Source organism: Trichoderma atroviride, chromosome 4, assembly GCF_020647795.1.
Source record: "Trichoderma atroviride chromosome 4, complete sequence".
Classification (NCBI taxonomy): Eukaryota; Fungi; Ascomycota; class Sordariomycetes; order Hypocreales; family Hypocreaceae; genus Trichoderma; species Trichoderma atroviride.
The window spans coordinates 4007804-4023058 of record NC_089403.1 but is presented as its reverse complement, the minus strand read 5'-3'; the positions used below and the strand labels follow the sequence as shown (position 1 = coordinate 4023058).

At 51.4% G+C, this 15255-nt stretch overlaps 2 protein-coding genes across 2 annotated transcripts; both read left to right on the top strand.

Annotated features, from left to right (window-relative positions):
- Positions 1–648: 648 nt before the first annotated feature.
- On the top strand, positions 649–5457 carry TrAtP1_008700 (uncharacterized protein; the record flags this gene model as incomplete). Its single annotated transcript, XM_066114018.1, has 5 exons — positions 649–660; positions 1130–1597; positions 1660–2209; positions 2451–3507; positions 3570–5457. The coding sequence occupies 5 exons, from the start codon at positions 649–651 to the stop codon at positions 5455–5457; spliced, it is 3975 nt and encodes a 1324-aa protein (XP_065970110.1).
- Positions 5458–13298: 7841 nt separating this feature from the next.
- TrAtP1_008699 (uncharacterized protein) lies at positions 13299–14569 on the top strand (the record flags this gene model as incomplete). The annotated part of the gene is made up of 2 exons (XM_066114017.1): positions 13299–14161; positions 14217–14569. Exons 1-2 carry the CDS (start codon positions 14026–14028, stop codon positions 14567–14569), a joined length of 489 nt encoding a protein of 162 aa, XP_065970109.1. The 5' UTR covers positions 13299–14025.
- Between the last annotated feature and the right edge of the window lie 686 nt (positions 14570–15255).

The window sequence follows — 15255 nt, the reverse complement described above, 5'->3', positions numbered from 1 at the left end:
CCCGGCGGCCTCCTAGAGGGGACGTAATTGGCGGGTGGCTCCAATCTAAGCTTTGTGGCGCGTAGCATTTTACGCATCCCCTGTGAATGTCAATGGCCAGGGCCCCATCCTGGTGGAATTACATGCATCAGCAAGCGGACATTTGGAACCCCCAGTTGCCCTATTGGCAATACGGAGCGCTACTAATGCGGTAAAATGGAACCTCCAACTGCCTACCCAGCTGGAACATGCACCATCTGACGTATACAACGTTTTTGTATGCCACTTCTTCGAGATACTGCCTCTTGCACGAATACAGGGACTACATGTACTCATATACACGTAAACGGACTGGAATGCCCCTCACGCGTCCACTCCCCTAAATACATGTAGCTGCGTCTACAGCCTAGGCCCAAGCTTCTGGTAAACAAAACTGTTGAGTGAAAAAGAGGGGCATGGGCTTGGCACCCACACGTGACGGACCAGCTCTGTGCGCTGCGTGAAGTTACGGCTGTGTGGCACTTGCCTGGGCAGGAAGGACGGAGTCGATCTCGAGGTCCTGGATCTGGATCGGACATCTGGGCTTTGGCATCGATCTGATGGCGACGATGGTGACGGGCTGCAATTGCTGCTAAGACTCCATGAAGGAGTCAATTATGACTGGCAGCTATGGAGTTTATAGTAATTCGAAATTCAACCTTGATTTCTTGCGGGGATGGTGTTGAAACGTCGAGTTGTTGTGGTTGACGATATTTCGTCTGTCCGTCCTCCAGCTCCCACGCCGGCTTATACTCGTGGCGCCCAAAACAAAAAGTGAGAGTCATCTGAACGGCCCGCCACGAGACGCGTCTGCATTGCACACACCTGGCTCTGCCATTTCTGCTCGCACGTCTTCGCGGGCCGATTTATTTCTTCTGGGCAGCCTTGGTCTGCTGGCACTCCCTTCTCTTACCTTCTTCACCCAAAATCACCAGACCGAAATTTCAATCTCCTTCACCCTATTCTATTTTCATCTCGAATATCATCATCATCTGGATAATTTCCTCTTCTCCTTATCCTAATTTACTGTTGACCGCATAATCTATTCCCCCCTGATAATCAAACATTTAATCTCTCCATTCCGCTGGCCACGATGCCACTCACTCCCCAGCAGTATCTGGAGTGGTGGCTGACCAGCAGCATTGATGCGCTCAAGGAGCTCATGGACACGGAAACACTGGAGCTCGCCCCTCAGCACGCAGGCTTCGACACGCACGTTGCCAGAAGACTGCGCAACTTTGACAATGATGTCCAGCTTCGAGAGGCTCTACGCCAGCACGTGAATCGGCAGTCGCTTCTCCAGGTTTTTGATCTCTCGAGTAACCCGAGAAATAAGCTGAGAGAGCTCACGCTGACCGTCTTCAAAAAGCTTGAAGATGGAGGAGTGGACCTAAAGGGAGTAATGCAAGGACTCTCCGAGCTCAACATGGTCGAGCTTCGGCGACGCAGACTTGTTGCTGAGACGCCTCTAACTTTCAAACCGAATCATGCTGCCTTTGGGTCGGCCGCTATGATTCAAGAGCTGAACAAGAAGGCTACGGAAAAGTTTGGTCAATTTTACGTGGGGTTCAGAGCATCCGTAAGTCATGCCCAGAAAGCAATGCTCGTGTCCCTCATTGGCTAAGAACTCTCTCTCTCCAGACAATTCTTGAAGAGTTTGCGCAGCAGAGAATCACTAGAAAGCCGTCTGTGGAGCTAATGGCGATTGTCAACGCCCTCTTCCCAGCTCACGATCTTTTGAAGAATTCAGAAGACGTCAGCCTTGTTCCATACACAGACGCACACCTCAGTTGCATCCGATTTTCGCTTTTCTGCCATCTTATGGGAGAAAATCCATCAAGCGAGAAACAGCAACTCATGATTCAACAGAAGGTGTTTCTCTGGGCTAGTTTGCCGAAATACCAACAGGCGTACAGGGCATTTACACAGTACATTGAAGAGTTCAAAACGATCGAGACACTCTGTTTCAATGTGTTACAGTTGGCAGAAAATGCATCTTCTCGCCGGAGATCGGGGTCCAACAGATCGTCCTTTACTCCGAATTCTGTTGTCATGGTCAAGTCCATTCTCAAGGGATCGCCCCAAAGTCCTCGCGAGGTAGAAGAGCAAGTTGTTCCCAAGAGATCTGTCTCTCCAGACTTTGTGGCTTCAGCTCCTCCTGTCCCTAATCCTCTACTCAAGGGACTTCCAGGTCGAGAGGTATCCCCTTCCAAAACTGACGGAGCGGCTTTTGCTTTTGACGACCCATCAGCGCCAAAGTTGAGAGTTGAACACTCTGCCACCTTGTCCAAGACAGTCTTTGATCAGCACCCCCCTTGCCAAAGAGTTGAACCTCGACTCGCGAGAGAAGGCTCAGCTGGGACTTCTTCTCCCCAAGCAGAAAAACCGCCGCAAATTCTAGTATGAGGCTGACGGTGAAACTGTGGTCAAAGGAGAAAAGGTTGGCGTCAAGTTTCTTGACCCTGGAAAGAAACTGAAGAGAAAGAAGACGCGCCTGTCGGCAAAGAAGGCGGCGAAGAGGGTTTTGAAAAAGACTGCGAAAAAGGACGATATTCCACCAGTGCCTCCTACACCTGATATTCCTGAGTCGATGAAGTCGACAATCACAAGGAGTGGCCTCAAATTTCTTCAGCGGATGCGTTCGCAGCCAGACATCCAATCTCGTGGATCGAATGCCTCCAAATATGCACAGTTTGCGGCGGTTTTTGCTAATAGCAACAAAGCCAAGTCGACTACCAAACTGGTCAAGCAGCCTGTTCGCTCCGCCTCTTCTCAAGATCAAGCTCGTGATAGTTTCTATCATCGAACCTCATCCTTGCCCGGTTCCAACGTCCGAAGCAGCCAGTACAGCCTGTACAGCCAGCCTAATCTTCGTACTCAATCGTCAGAAAATACAACCACCATGGGACAGCATGCGAGTGCTATTGCACAGGGAGAGGGCTCGTCGCCGCGAACTCCGCTGCCCAAGCCAGACGTGAAGTATGACATTTGCGAGCCGCGGCTTTCGACCATGGAATACACAAGACTCTATCTCCTCGAGGAAGCCAATGCCAAGAAAGAGAAGCGCCTCTGCGAGCTGCCTCCTCCTAAGAAGGTCTGGCTTTGGGGTCCGCGCTGGGAAGAGTTCCTCGTATTGCCAAAGATTCCAGCCACTATCAGACGTCGTTTTTCCCTTGAATTTGATGACGAACAGAAACAGTCTATGGCTTTTACAGCCTTTACACCTCTTGATGAGGATTATGATTCCGATGCTGACTCCATTGAGACGATCAAGGGAGTAGGATCAGTGTCTGCCAAACCTCCTCGATTGTCGTTGAATCTTGAGACCATGGCATCAACGCTTAGTTCTTTGATGAATTTGGCATCTCTGGGATCAGATGACGCAGTGCAAGCTCCAATTCAAGCGCAGCCTGCAGAAGCGACTGAAGTTGTTCGTCAAGAAAGCCCGATCCTGGGCTCCATGGCATTCGCTAATGTGGAACAAACCTGGTAAGCTAGATCTTCCAATTCTTGTTTTGATGTTGTGAATGATGTACTGATATGAAAACCAGCGCGCTGCCAGAAAGCAAGGATGATGTGACCCTGCCGCCCCCGTCAATCGATTCCGCTGCGTCTACCAACAAAGACGAAGATGACTTATACTCAGATGACCGTCATCTATGGCCTTCGCCAGTGAGCAAGCGAAGCATCCGGCTTGTTTCATCTTCACCAGTCGCTGAGGAGACCACGGTAATTGTCCGTGATGACAGCCAAAGCATCGAGAATACCACTCCTCAACTCAGTGATGATGCCTTTGAGACTTCATCCATCTATTCGAATGATAGCGCCAAGACAGCTGTCTTTGTTGGCAATGACAGCAAGGGAACGGATAGCACTCCTCGGACTCCAGTAACAGCTCGCCTCCGTGAGCCACTGGCAACACCCGACGAGGCATCTCCCACACGACCTGGTCTTCCGTTTAGCTACAGTTGTGCTTCGCTCAACTCTGTGTCGTCTGATCGGTCCCCGCTGACTCATTTTCCCATTTCAGCGGAACAAAGATCCAGAGCAACGACGGAAGACATGGTGCAGGGTGTTATTACACAGTCAGGGGGTCGGCTTCGCTATGAAGAAACCCGTCAAGTCCAGGTGGTGGAAGGCAAACTTGATGCCGAGATCAAGGCCTCGTCTGCCGATATTTGGCATACTGACGACTACATGGAACCAGATCTTCAGCCAGCTCCTCTGAACCTATCCAAGAAGCCATCCGTTACAGAATCGAGAAATGCCGAGTCTGAAACGCTTACGGGATCCATGCCTAGCGACGATATTCTTGCTCCCATTCGACCTTTTATATACACGCCCAAGAGCGGAAGGTTCGCAAAGTATGCCAACGACGATTATTATGAGCGGCCGACAAAACCCTATGAATCAGGCTTTGTTCCTCTCCCTGGATCACTTCTTTATGAAGCCGACAAGAATGCAGATTTCATTAGGATCCCGAATAGCTCAAAGGCCAAAAGCACTATTTCGGGCGTCATAACTCCGTCGAAGCCGAGCCCTGCGAGAGAATCTGTCCAGTCGCAAAAAGCTGCCTACGAGCCAAGGGCTTCACGCTCAATGAATGAATTGCATGCCACACCTGGTGCTGCTTCAACATATGAGGCTTTGAGCGAACTAGACGAGTTTTTCGGCGTCGGGCCTTTTGAGAAGGCATTCTTGGAAAAATATCCAGAGGCAGCTAAGCCGTTTGTTCTCCCTCCCAAAGCGGAGGAGTCTCCAGCGTCGCCAGTCTTTACAGGCCCTACCTACGCGGCACCACCGCTTCGTCGACGAGACCTGAGCATACAGCAGCACCGGGCTCTTCCGCTGAATACAGTCGAACGCGTGCTGGAGAGGAAGCCTCGGACTTCTACCAACGTTAGCAGCTTTGCGTTGCACAGAGCTCAAGGCAATAAAGCCACAATCCTGCCCACTCTTGCGGGGAGAAGCCGTGCAAACGCCGCGAATACCCGTGGCCTTGAGATCGACATTGGCCAGGACCAGGAGTACGAGGATAGCATTTCAGGAGAATTCCCGCCGCAGCATGCTTCGCTCGACAACGGCCGTCGCTTTTCCTTCCAGCGGTATGACATTAGTACTCGCCGCCCCTCGTCTCAGGCTCGACCTAGCACGTTTCTTGAGCCTCCTTCGCCAGTTTCGCCCTGTGAGAATGTTGTTGCAGCTGCTGAAGCCAAGAAGATTACTAATGCCCCAACCTCGACGCTTGGAAACCTCTTCCGAAGGCGCAATCGGAACCGCAATGTAAGACAGCCGCAGGCCCTGCAGACTCAACAAGTCCCTGCTGTCCCTATTGCCACACCACCGGCCAACTCGCTGTCTTCTCCTACACCGGTTCGCACGGCCAAGGCAGCAGCATCAACCTTGACCAGAGGTAATCGCCCATCCTGGAAGGATTGAAAAAGGTGTGCCATGCGCGGCATAAGGGGGCGAGTTCCGGCGGATCTTTGAACGGCAGGCGGCAGGCGACATGCAACGGAGGGAAAAAAAATTTCTCTCTTTCTTTTCTTCTCGTTTGTTAATTTTTTTTTTTCTCTTTTGGAATGCAACGTGGCAGCAGTGATCGGCGTAAAAGATTCCTAGGACTGGTAGTGGGGGATTTATGGGGGCTTTGAGAGGGAGGGAAGAATGAACAGGAAGCGATAGCTAATGATTTGATGCTCGGTTGGGATGATGACGGGGAATGAATTTGCTTGGGGACATGTTTTTTTTTTTCTGGCTGTCTGTATGAGTACTTTGATCAAGGAAGGATAACCTACGGAACGTCAACGCTTGGGAGCTGCCACGGGGGAACCAAGGGAATTACTGAGTCATATTTGCGCACGAACTGAGTCAGATAGGTAAAATAGTGAACCAAATATTAGTTGCTTCGACTGTAGTAATGATCTTGTGAGGCCATGGTGAAAGTTGTGGCATTAATTCGAAAGCCCTAGTGGTGCTCTTTGCAGGAAAAGAAAAATTCAAACGTCAACACGATCCGGCTGACACACATCTGGGAGTATCGCCCTGCAACACCACGTACGCACGCGAGTTTCAAGATATGTATGTTGGTTCAAAAGTTTCCAAGAGTTTCCCACATTCGCCACCGAGCTCGTACGATATCTTGACTCGCTAATCCTTGTCCATCTTAAGCCGTCAGGGTCCTTTCGGCACAACGCCAAGAAGGCAAAATATGACAAAATAGGGAACTGATAGCTATCGGCTATCAGCTACTTGTATGTATGTATGTATGTACAGACAGGGCCATTTTTAGTGGTCCAACAGCAACGAAACGAATGATTAGAGCGACATTGTAGGTATTAAAAGGACCCCTCCAAGCTTATTCGCTAAAGGCTCCCTCGTCCCGGAACCCTGGTCGAAGACAAGCGCGGGAACTTGCTCTAACAGGCATCCCGGGCCATCCACACCTCAAGCGAGAAGGCGTGGGACGGAAAAAGCAAGGGGACGGAGGGGGGGAACAGTTATGAGAGAGAGAAGAGAGGAATAAACAGACCCTGGAAGGAAACCTGGCTTCGGAAACCTGGCTTCGCTGCGGAAGCCATCTTGGTGATGAGGGACATGATGTGGTCACCCAGCAGAGACGGGCAAAGACGAAGATCAGAGAATGTGACTAAAGCGCCTGGACACGGCGCAGCTACTGCGGAGAGGAATCCTTTGCGCAGACGTTGAATTGTAAATGGAGGTGCACATGGCTGCTACCTGCTACCTGCTACCTGCTACCTCTTGGCTGCCATGCTGCATCTTGTCCAGATCAGAGAGCAAGCCATTGAGCTGTGAGTGTGTGTCGTGGTGTTTCATAACATCGTATATATACCATCCAGCCACACAGAAAGCGGGGGAAAACAAGAGAGGAAGAAGAAGAAAAAGGCGAATGGGGCTCTTTTACAGGCGCGGATAGTGATATCGTGATCAGCTCCAGGTAGGATTATACAACCCCCCCCCCCCCCTCCTCATCTTCAATTTTCCTCTTCCACTCTGCATATACGCTTTCCATATACGATGGATGCCATACATACCTACCTTGCCTTCCATGCGTCCTGCACGAAGACCACGAGGCACAAGGGCCGGGACACGGAAAGACGCGAGATTGAGACACACGGGGCTTTGATATAGCGGCCCAATACATACATATGCGCGGGAACAAGACAAAAACGCGGAGGGGGAGGGGCTCCACGGACCTTTGTGTAACATCAAATCCCAGCCGCACAAGCAGCATCATCATGCATGGAAATCATGAGCAAAAGCTGGCCCAGCAGCGAGCAATGCCAGTGGTAGCATGAGCATGAGAGAAAGCACGCGCTGAATATACATGCGATCTGATACCTACATGCGGTGAAGTAGCAGCAAGGTGGTCTGCTGGCTTTTCGGAACTTGGAGGGCGTTCAGAGCCAACAGACGCTCGGCCAGCTCGCCATCACCGTTGCCCGAAGCCGAAAGATGCATCATCGTCAGCCAAGCGGCCAATTGGAAACTGGTGCTTTTCTCAAGTCCCCAATCTATGCCATGCATGGACTCCGTTTTTGAATTCCTTCACACTCCCCCCCACTCATCCGACAAAGTGGGCGGAGCGGAGGTAACAAGTTCACAGGCACACACTTTCTTTTTTTTTCCCTCCTCTTTTCTCCTCTCTTGCAATTCAAAGACGCAGGGTGTGTGTGTACATGGGCTGTGAGTGCTGTGGCTCATGACAGGCTCGAGCGACCCCACGCCTATGCTCCATATCTAACTTTGTTTCTCTCTTTATTAAAGCAAGTCTGGGGAAGTAGGCAAATCGATGTGGTAATTCTCCGAGGAGGAATACTGATTCGTCCGCCTGTTAACGTAAAAGAATCCAAATCGAAACCGTTTTGTGATTCATCGAAATTCCAGATATACGTAATGGAAGGGGTTTGCCGTGCCGTGCCGTTTTTTATTTTTTTTATTCTCACCGCAAGCAGTGTGTATGCTTTGTTGGCTTTGCATGTTAGTTCACTGCTGCCCTTGGGATCAGCCTCACGCAAAAAACCCATGAGGGATCATCCGCTAAGCAGGAGACTAGGCACCGACAGCTGATGGCCTAACCAGATGAGTAGGAGCATTATCCATTAAAAAAGGCGGCTGGGGTAAAAAAAAAAAAAAAAAAAAAAAAAAGGACCCCCAAATACTCAGCCCGGGGCTGGGGCAGGAAAAGTGTTGTGTAGACCGAAGACGGAATTTTCGAAAATAGAAGCTTGATAGTCTCACCACCCATCCCATCCAAACCCCGCGGCTGAAAAAAAAAAACAAAAAAAAGCAAGACAACATCAAACTTGATTACACAGCACTGTTGGATTCGCCCTGAGCCGTCTTCTCGGCAAGGAGCACCCGATCTTTCCACCCTCCTTTGGCCCCCAAAAGCAGAAAAGCTTTGACAAATGTTAGCTGAAACAAGCACTATGGATTCCTGGGAATAATATATAGTACAGTAGTGCTGGTTACACAGCATGCCGCCGGCCGGCCTGGCATATCCCGTGCCTGTCCACCGAGTACAAGCTGCAAAGCTACAAACGAGTAAAGCACGAGTATGTGCGCCATACATGCCAATGGAGCCTGTGCGCCCACAAAACCTCAGCTTCGGCTCTCAAGGTGCCGGTCTTAGTGCAACGTCCCGAGCAAAAATAGGCAATCCACGCCCACGGCAAAGATGCCACCGTCGGTCTGTAGCCGCTGACAGGACATGGGGACGTCATAAGCAAAAGAAAAAGCCCACTTTGTGTCATCTGGCGAGCGGGAATAGAGGAGCAAAAAGAAAAAAAAAGGACAGGTTCGAATATCTCCGCTATTTCCTTCGTTCCTTTATTCCACGCCCTCTTTATTTTTGGATGGCCAGGTGGGAATTTAAGTGGCTGTTCTTTTTGTGTGGAGAGTCGGCTGATGTGAACCAACAATGACCGAATATGTCTTGGTCCCTATACATGTACCTTCTCTGTAAGGGAAATGCGCATGTGCGTCTTCTTTATCCAACGAATTACCATTACCTCACAGGTACAGATGCTTGACTCATTCCTAAAAGATAAAAAGAAGAATTTCAACCAACAAAATGCCCTGAACATGCCGCCCTAACACCTGAGCTTCACGAATTTGTACTGTAGTTTAGCGTCTTGACCGTCGTCATCTAGCACTCCAAGAAGCATAAACCGTTCGTTGACTGGCTCCGGCATCTCCTCACCGCATTTTATCTTCTTCGCTCTACACCACTACACCTTGTTTCGAGTGATTGGCTCACCACCAAGAAGAAGAAAATGGCGTGTCCCGACGGTAGCCTAAGTAGTTGCGCTCCTACCCATCATGCGAGACGGATGGTCTTTGGGGGGCATCAGGAAAACCAGCGCATCTATGCTAGGCCGGGCTGGCGTCTCTTCTCCATTGCATGTGACGACATGTTGCGCTGCCCATCCGTTCGCTTATTCGGCTTCTTGAGATGTGATCAAGTGGGCGGTTTGCTTGGCATCAGAAATGATACAGAAGAGGGAAAAAAAAAAAGGGAAGCAAGCTGACAGGTGCTGAATCGCGTCATGACATGCTTCGTATAAATGGTCTGCTGCGTTTGTAGGGCCCAACAGTTTAGCGTCGCTCCACGGACTTCACCGCAGTCAGCCGTATTTCTTTCTCCTTCATTTTTTGAGGGACGCGATATTGGGGAAGAAAAGAGAGGGGCGACAGGTCATACGATGAAAAGCAGCAGCGTTGACCGTAGAGAAGAAAGACAAAGAGGCTAAATTCGTCGCAGAGACGGTGTATGAGTCGGAGGATAAGTTCCTAGGGGAATCTAATGGCTGTACCTCGCAATCAAACCACACGCAACATCTCCCCATGGATTCGGGCTATTATACGGTCCGCTCGAACCTATACATGTAAGTAGGGCGTCAAGGCACGGAATTGTGTATATGCCAGCATGTCTCAGAACTCAAACAATAGCTTCGTTCGCTTGCCTCAGCCGTACGAAGCCATGGCTGCTGACATGAGCTGCGGCCTATCAACGCCCTGCCAGTACTCGAGCAACAGACGTGTAGCAATATGAGCAGCAACTGATAGATGATAGAGGCGCGTAGAGGCTGCATCAGGCACCTCTCGAGTAGGTACTTGCAAGCTTACATCGGCAGACGCATCGTGAAAAACAAATTAGTACTGAGCAGCGACTTTAGCCTGCTGCCTCAACGGCCTCGTATTGGCCGCGAGTGTCCAAGCGCCAGCCTAACTGTGTGCTCTCCTGAGCAGTTCTACGCCACAAAGTTCCTCCATCTTGGGGATTCTTGCCACCCGTCTGCGTACTGGACTGACATGGGCTGGGCGGTGCGGCGCGAGAGCGGTCCGCATAGTCTCTGGCCACCGTTCAAACTCAAATCATGGGCCTGCCACTCAATTGCCCAAAGGAGGCGGCATTGGGCTCTGGTGACTAGCAAGACTCGCAATTGACTTTATGGTCGAAACAAGCGTCCGCCCAGTCTACCGGTACCCTTGATGGATCAGATCAGACGCAAAGAAGAAGAACAAGAGCTGCAACAGAGATCCCCCCACCATTGATCATATGCATACAACTATATGTATATGTATGGAGAACGGAGCCGCCGCTTACTGGCCTAACTCATTGGTAGCGAGCAACTGGGAAATCAACTCAAGTCGATCGATCACAGAAGCGTACCGACTACTGGATGCCCCCATTCTTCTGTTGCCGCACTCTCGATGCTAGCACTTTTACTATCAACTATTTGGGGCTCGAAATTGCGAATTGGTTTCCTTTAGCAGGACTTCCCCCCCCAATCGTCCGGTAGCGTTGGCGCATAAGCCTGCCCCTAGCAAGTCACATGAAGGCAAAGGCTCTGCGGTCACTCGATTACCGCGCCTCTAGAAGGGGGAGCAAGATACAGACGGATCCTCTAAGTAGAGTTAGACTAGGAAGCTAGAGGTACCATCGGGTACCAAGGCCAGGGTGGCCAGCGATGAGTGGGAAATGCTGAACCAAGAGTCCGGCGTGGAGGACATTTTGTATGCGCGTGTACAATACTACTGTATGTATGTATGTATGTAGGCACTTTGCACTTAGAGGTAAATCTCCGTACCCACTTGGCTGTTTGGGACAATGTCACGTATCCCAATTGCCAGCCTCATCGCAACTAAGCCTATTGAAGGGTAAGGACGGTAATCGGCATTGTCTTCTTGGGTGTCTGCGAGGTCAGCAGTCCTTCTCCTAGATGGTTACATAGGAAACGGATTCTGCTTTGTGTCCCAGAAGCCACGTTCTTTCGGCCGCGGAGAAGAACAGTGCCTGTGCCACCGTCGCATGCATAACTTGCAAGTAAGTCTCAGGCAACGCAAGGAGGGTGCTGTTGGGCGACGAAGCTGGTATGCCAGCACTTGTTCAGCTAGCGGAAGGATTGGTTCAGCCCACACCAATCTATCGTAGCAGCGCCTCGTACGTCGTAGGCTCTTCGTTATTAGCACCAGTGCAATTAGCAGGTCGAAAAGGGGGAAATATTGGTCAAGGGAACGTCGATCATTAGACCTACCGCGTGTTAGAATTAGCAGTCATGTATCTCATTATAGGTGGAGATTCAAGACAAACTAAGGCCTTAGTGACTACTTGGTGTAGCTGCACAAGCGGTGACAGAGAGTAGTGCCTCCAAATCCGAGATGGAGCCTCGGGACGAGTTGCTGCTAGTAACAGCACAGCAGTACCATTAGTTAGCAGTCCCGTAATCTGGCGCTTATTAGCCTGCCTCCATCGTACGTGTATCCTGTAGTATCTCGTAGATGAGCATCATTGAGTGGGCATGGAATTGATGTACATACAGGTGTATTTGATCCGCAGGACATGATTGGGAAACAGCCTCAGGTGACTACAAGAACGTCGTGTGAGAGGTGGACTCGATGTAGCCAAGAGTAAACGGATAATTTTCCATTCCGGGAAACCCGACGCTGAGCCATGCTTCATATCATGCAACGTCCAGAGCACAGAATATGTGCTTGATAAGCAATTTGCTCTCTTTTGTGATTGATAACTTGTCACTTGTGCTGTCGCAGTCTCGTTCATGCCAACGTCTGATCGTCGAAATTCTGACAAAGGCGTGGCAGAAGTAGCCTTTTGTAACACTTGTACAGAGCAATGTCCTTCTACAACTATAATAGCTGCTGAACTTTTTAGCATTATTTCGGTAATGTACGGAGTAGCCATCTAATAGTTGGACAGGCGAGCGTGGAGAATAGAAGCTAGTGGTGTCAACAGCTGACGACTCCATTGGGCGCAGGAATGGGGCTGGTCTTACTGGTTGGTACTTAGTGCAGCAGTGTTAGTAACTCCTCGAAACTCTCCGTGGGATTAATACGGAGTACCAGGCCGTAACATGATCACCGTCAGGAAGCTGATGCTTGCGGGGACCAGACGATGGCCTGCCAGCCCGTTAGCGTGTCTCCGCGGTCCGTTGCGCCCGCTTCTAAACAGTCGCTAGCCAGACGGGCTCTGAATATCGAGACACGGCTGATTTTGGGGCGCCTTAGTGGTGGCTATGGCGTTGGCCGTTGGAAGTAGAAGCGGCTTGAACAGCCTGGCTATGAAGAAACCACGGTGCTGGCGCCCTTCAAGTCGCCATTCAAGGGCAACACATCACATAGCTCGCCAGTAGCCTGCTACCAGCAGTAATAGGCCTCGCGCCGCCCGCATTGCGTGCTGCTCTTTTGCCGTTGCAAGCATCCTCCACGATGTTTCCGTCCCCAGCTTCCAGGAGTGGAAAGTTCTTACGTCTCTCAGCCTATGGGGTTCAAAGCAGTAGTTAGCACACGGTCCTTTGCAGCGACGCACCGCGAAGGTGGTTGTTACCGTGCCTGGATTTGACAAGGGTCCAGGCTGTCGTCTCTAAACGGAGAATCCGTAGTGCACTGGCCAATCTCCTCGCTTGCTGAACAAGCTGCGAGTTCCGAAGAGCCAACGAGATCAGCCAACCCCACGTCCCGTGGGGGTGAACCTCGGAGCGTACCGTGTTGATTTGCACCGAGCAGCAGCAGCAAGTTGCCTGATGGCCTTCTTGGGCTTGGATCTTACTTCTCTAGCTTCAACTGCACACGCTTGTGTTGGTGCTCCAGAAGTCCAGATGCAGTTACGGAGCATGGGAGGTAGTATAGTGGGCTTATGGGGTCGAGCCTCTGGAAAGCGTTTGATAAGATAATGATCTGCAGACCTCGAAGAAGCCACCAGCGACCAGGGAGGCTCAGCTCAGGGGCTTCGATACGGATCGTGACCTCGTACTTGCATGTACAGTGTGCGCGAGCCCGAGGGTGCTACTTGTATGCTCCCATTCCGTGCGCGGTACTTTTGATCACGCCCGAGAAAGACTGTGACGTGGTGTACATGTGCAGTAGCCTGCAAGTCAAGCAGGTACACGTACTGTTGCGTAAGTCAATGGAATCAGAGTCAGCGGCTTGTAAGACGTGGCGTTGGCGGCAGAGTTGGATGAAGGAACGGAAAGAAAAGTAAACAAGGCTGCTGCTGTTCGGATGCGGCCTCAGCCTCGGGAGGTTCTATCCTCGTACAGACTACTGACTTGTACAGAAACATCTGCAATTCTCGTAAATGCCTGCTGGCGCCAAGGACACCAATGGATAGCTCTCCCGTCAAGCAATGCAACTCTTTGATGGCGCTGGTTTGTCTGGTTGGCGGCTCGAGAAGCTCCGTCGCCCGGAGGACCAGCCTGTTTATGACCTGGACCCGGCGATAATAACATGAGAGGGGGCGAGACCCAACGGTCTGACCCTGGCTAGCGCCTGTGAAAGTCACGATGATATGATAGCGTCCAAGTATGCGCAGTACGAAGAGAGCGAGCTGGGCGTAGATGTCCGTACAGACTGAGCGACACTTGTGCCATTGTATGGTCGCTGCAGTACCTGTAGATATCAATCAGCCGATTGAGCTAATCAATTAACAGGAGCTGCTTCCGGACAGCAGAACTTGTGTAGAGGATGGTATTGCGAGCAAATGGCGACGGTGAAGCCTTGTGGCAGCCAGGGCCGGCGAATCCAAATATGGCGAGTAATCAGCTGAAAGCCCAGAGCACGCTTGTTGAGGCGCCCTTCTTCAAGTTTGTTTTGTTTGTGAGTAACGAAAATTCCGTACCGTAGGCTGTTGGCGGTATCAACCTGATATTGTACAGTAGACGAGTCAGCTCGCTGGCACTGTATCGAGGACGTCTTAGTCGGAAGGCAGCCTCAGGCAGTGACTGCAACCCAAACGGAACCCGAGCCTCCTCCCAAAGCCTCTTCCGAGAGGGTCCTTCGGCCTCGGTCCTGCATCTCGCAGCTGGACGCCAGAGTCATGGACGAGATAGGCATGATTGCTCTTCGCCAACCCATCACGCCACGACGCACAAGGGTGCTGCCGACTAGCCAGGCCGCCACTGAATTAGCTCCGAGCAGAGAAGGGGAGCTCATCGGCGCACAGATGCCAGGGCACGCAGTATCAGCCGCGCACGTTTTCCCACTTCTCGAAGACGGTGCTGTACTGTAGCACAGAAAGCGAGTGCCTACGGCATCGTCGATATCGCTGCTGTTGGGAGCCGCTGGCATGTACGCACACATGCACTTACAGGCATCGAATCGGGCCATGCATACTCTGTATACCTGTGTACATGTATGCTGGCATCGTCCATCACGAAGCCATCCCTGCCCCTAGTGCCATCAGCTACTTTTAGGTACCATTTGTACTACTCGTACTTGTACGGTAGACCATCTCGACTTGGCTTGGCTGAAATCGCTATGCCAGCAACAGCAGCCACGCGCAGCCAAAGACCAGCCACTAATAACCTTACAAGTAGGCAGGAGGGAGTCCTCCGTGCTGCTGCCGGCGAGCTGTCTAGCTGTCTAGCTGCTGTCTGCCTGTCGGTCTGGACCTTGTTGACATGCTTGCATCAAGCAGACGAGACTGACAAGCGCCGGGTGGTCTGTATCTGTGCCCAAGGGCCACCTACATGCGCGTATCATGGCGGATCGTGAATGGCGAATGGCTCTGGCGATAGAGGAGAGCAGGGCAGGGCAGCAGGCAAGACCGAGAGGCCGTTCCGCCGCCGACGATGATGGTTATGCGCGCCAGCTCCTCAATCAACTGCGAGTGCACCAGTAGGGCTGCACAGCAGACTGAACTGCGGCGGGGACTTGGCCCGCACCCCCGTTCACAAGTCACGTCCAGCGACCTGA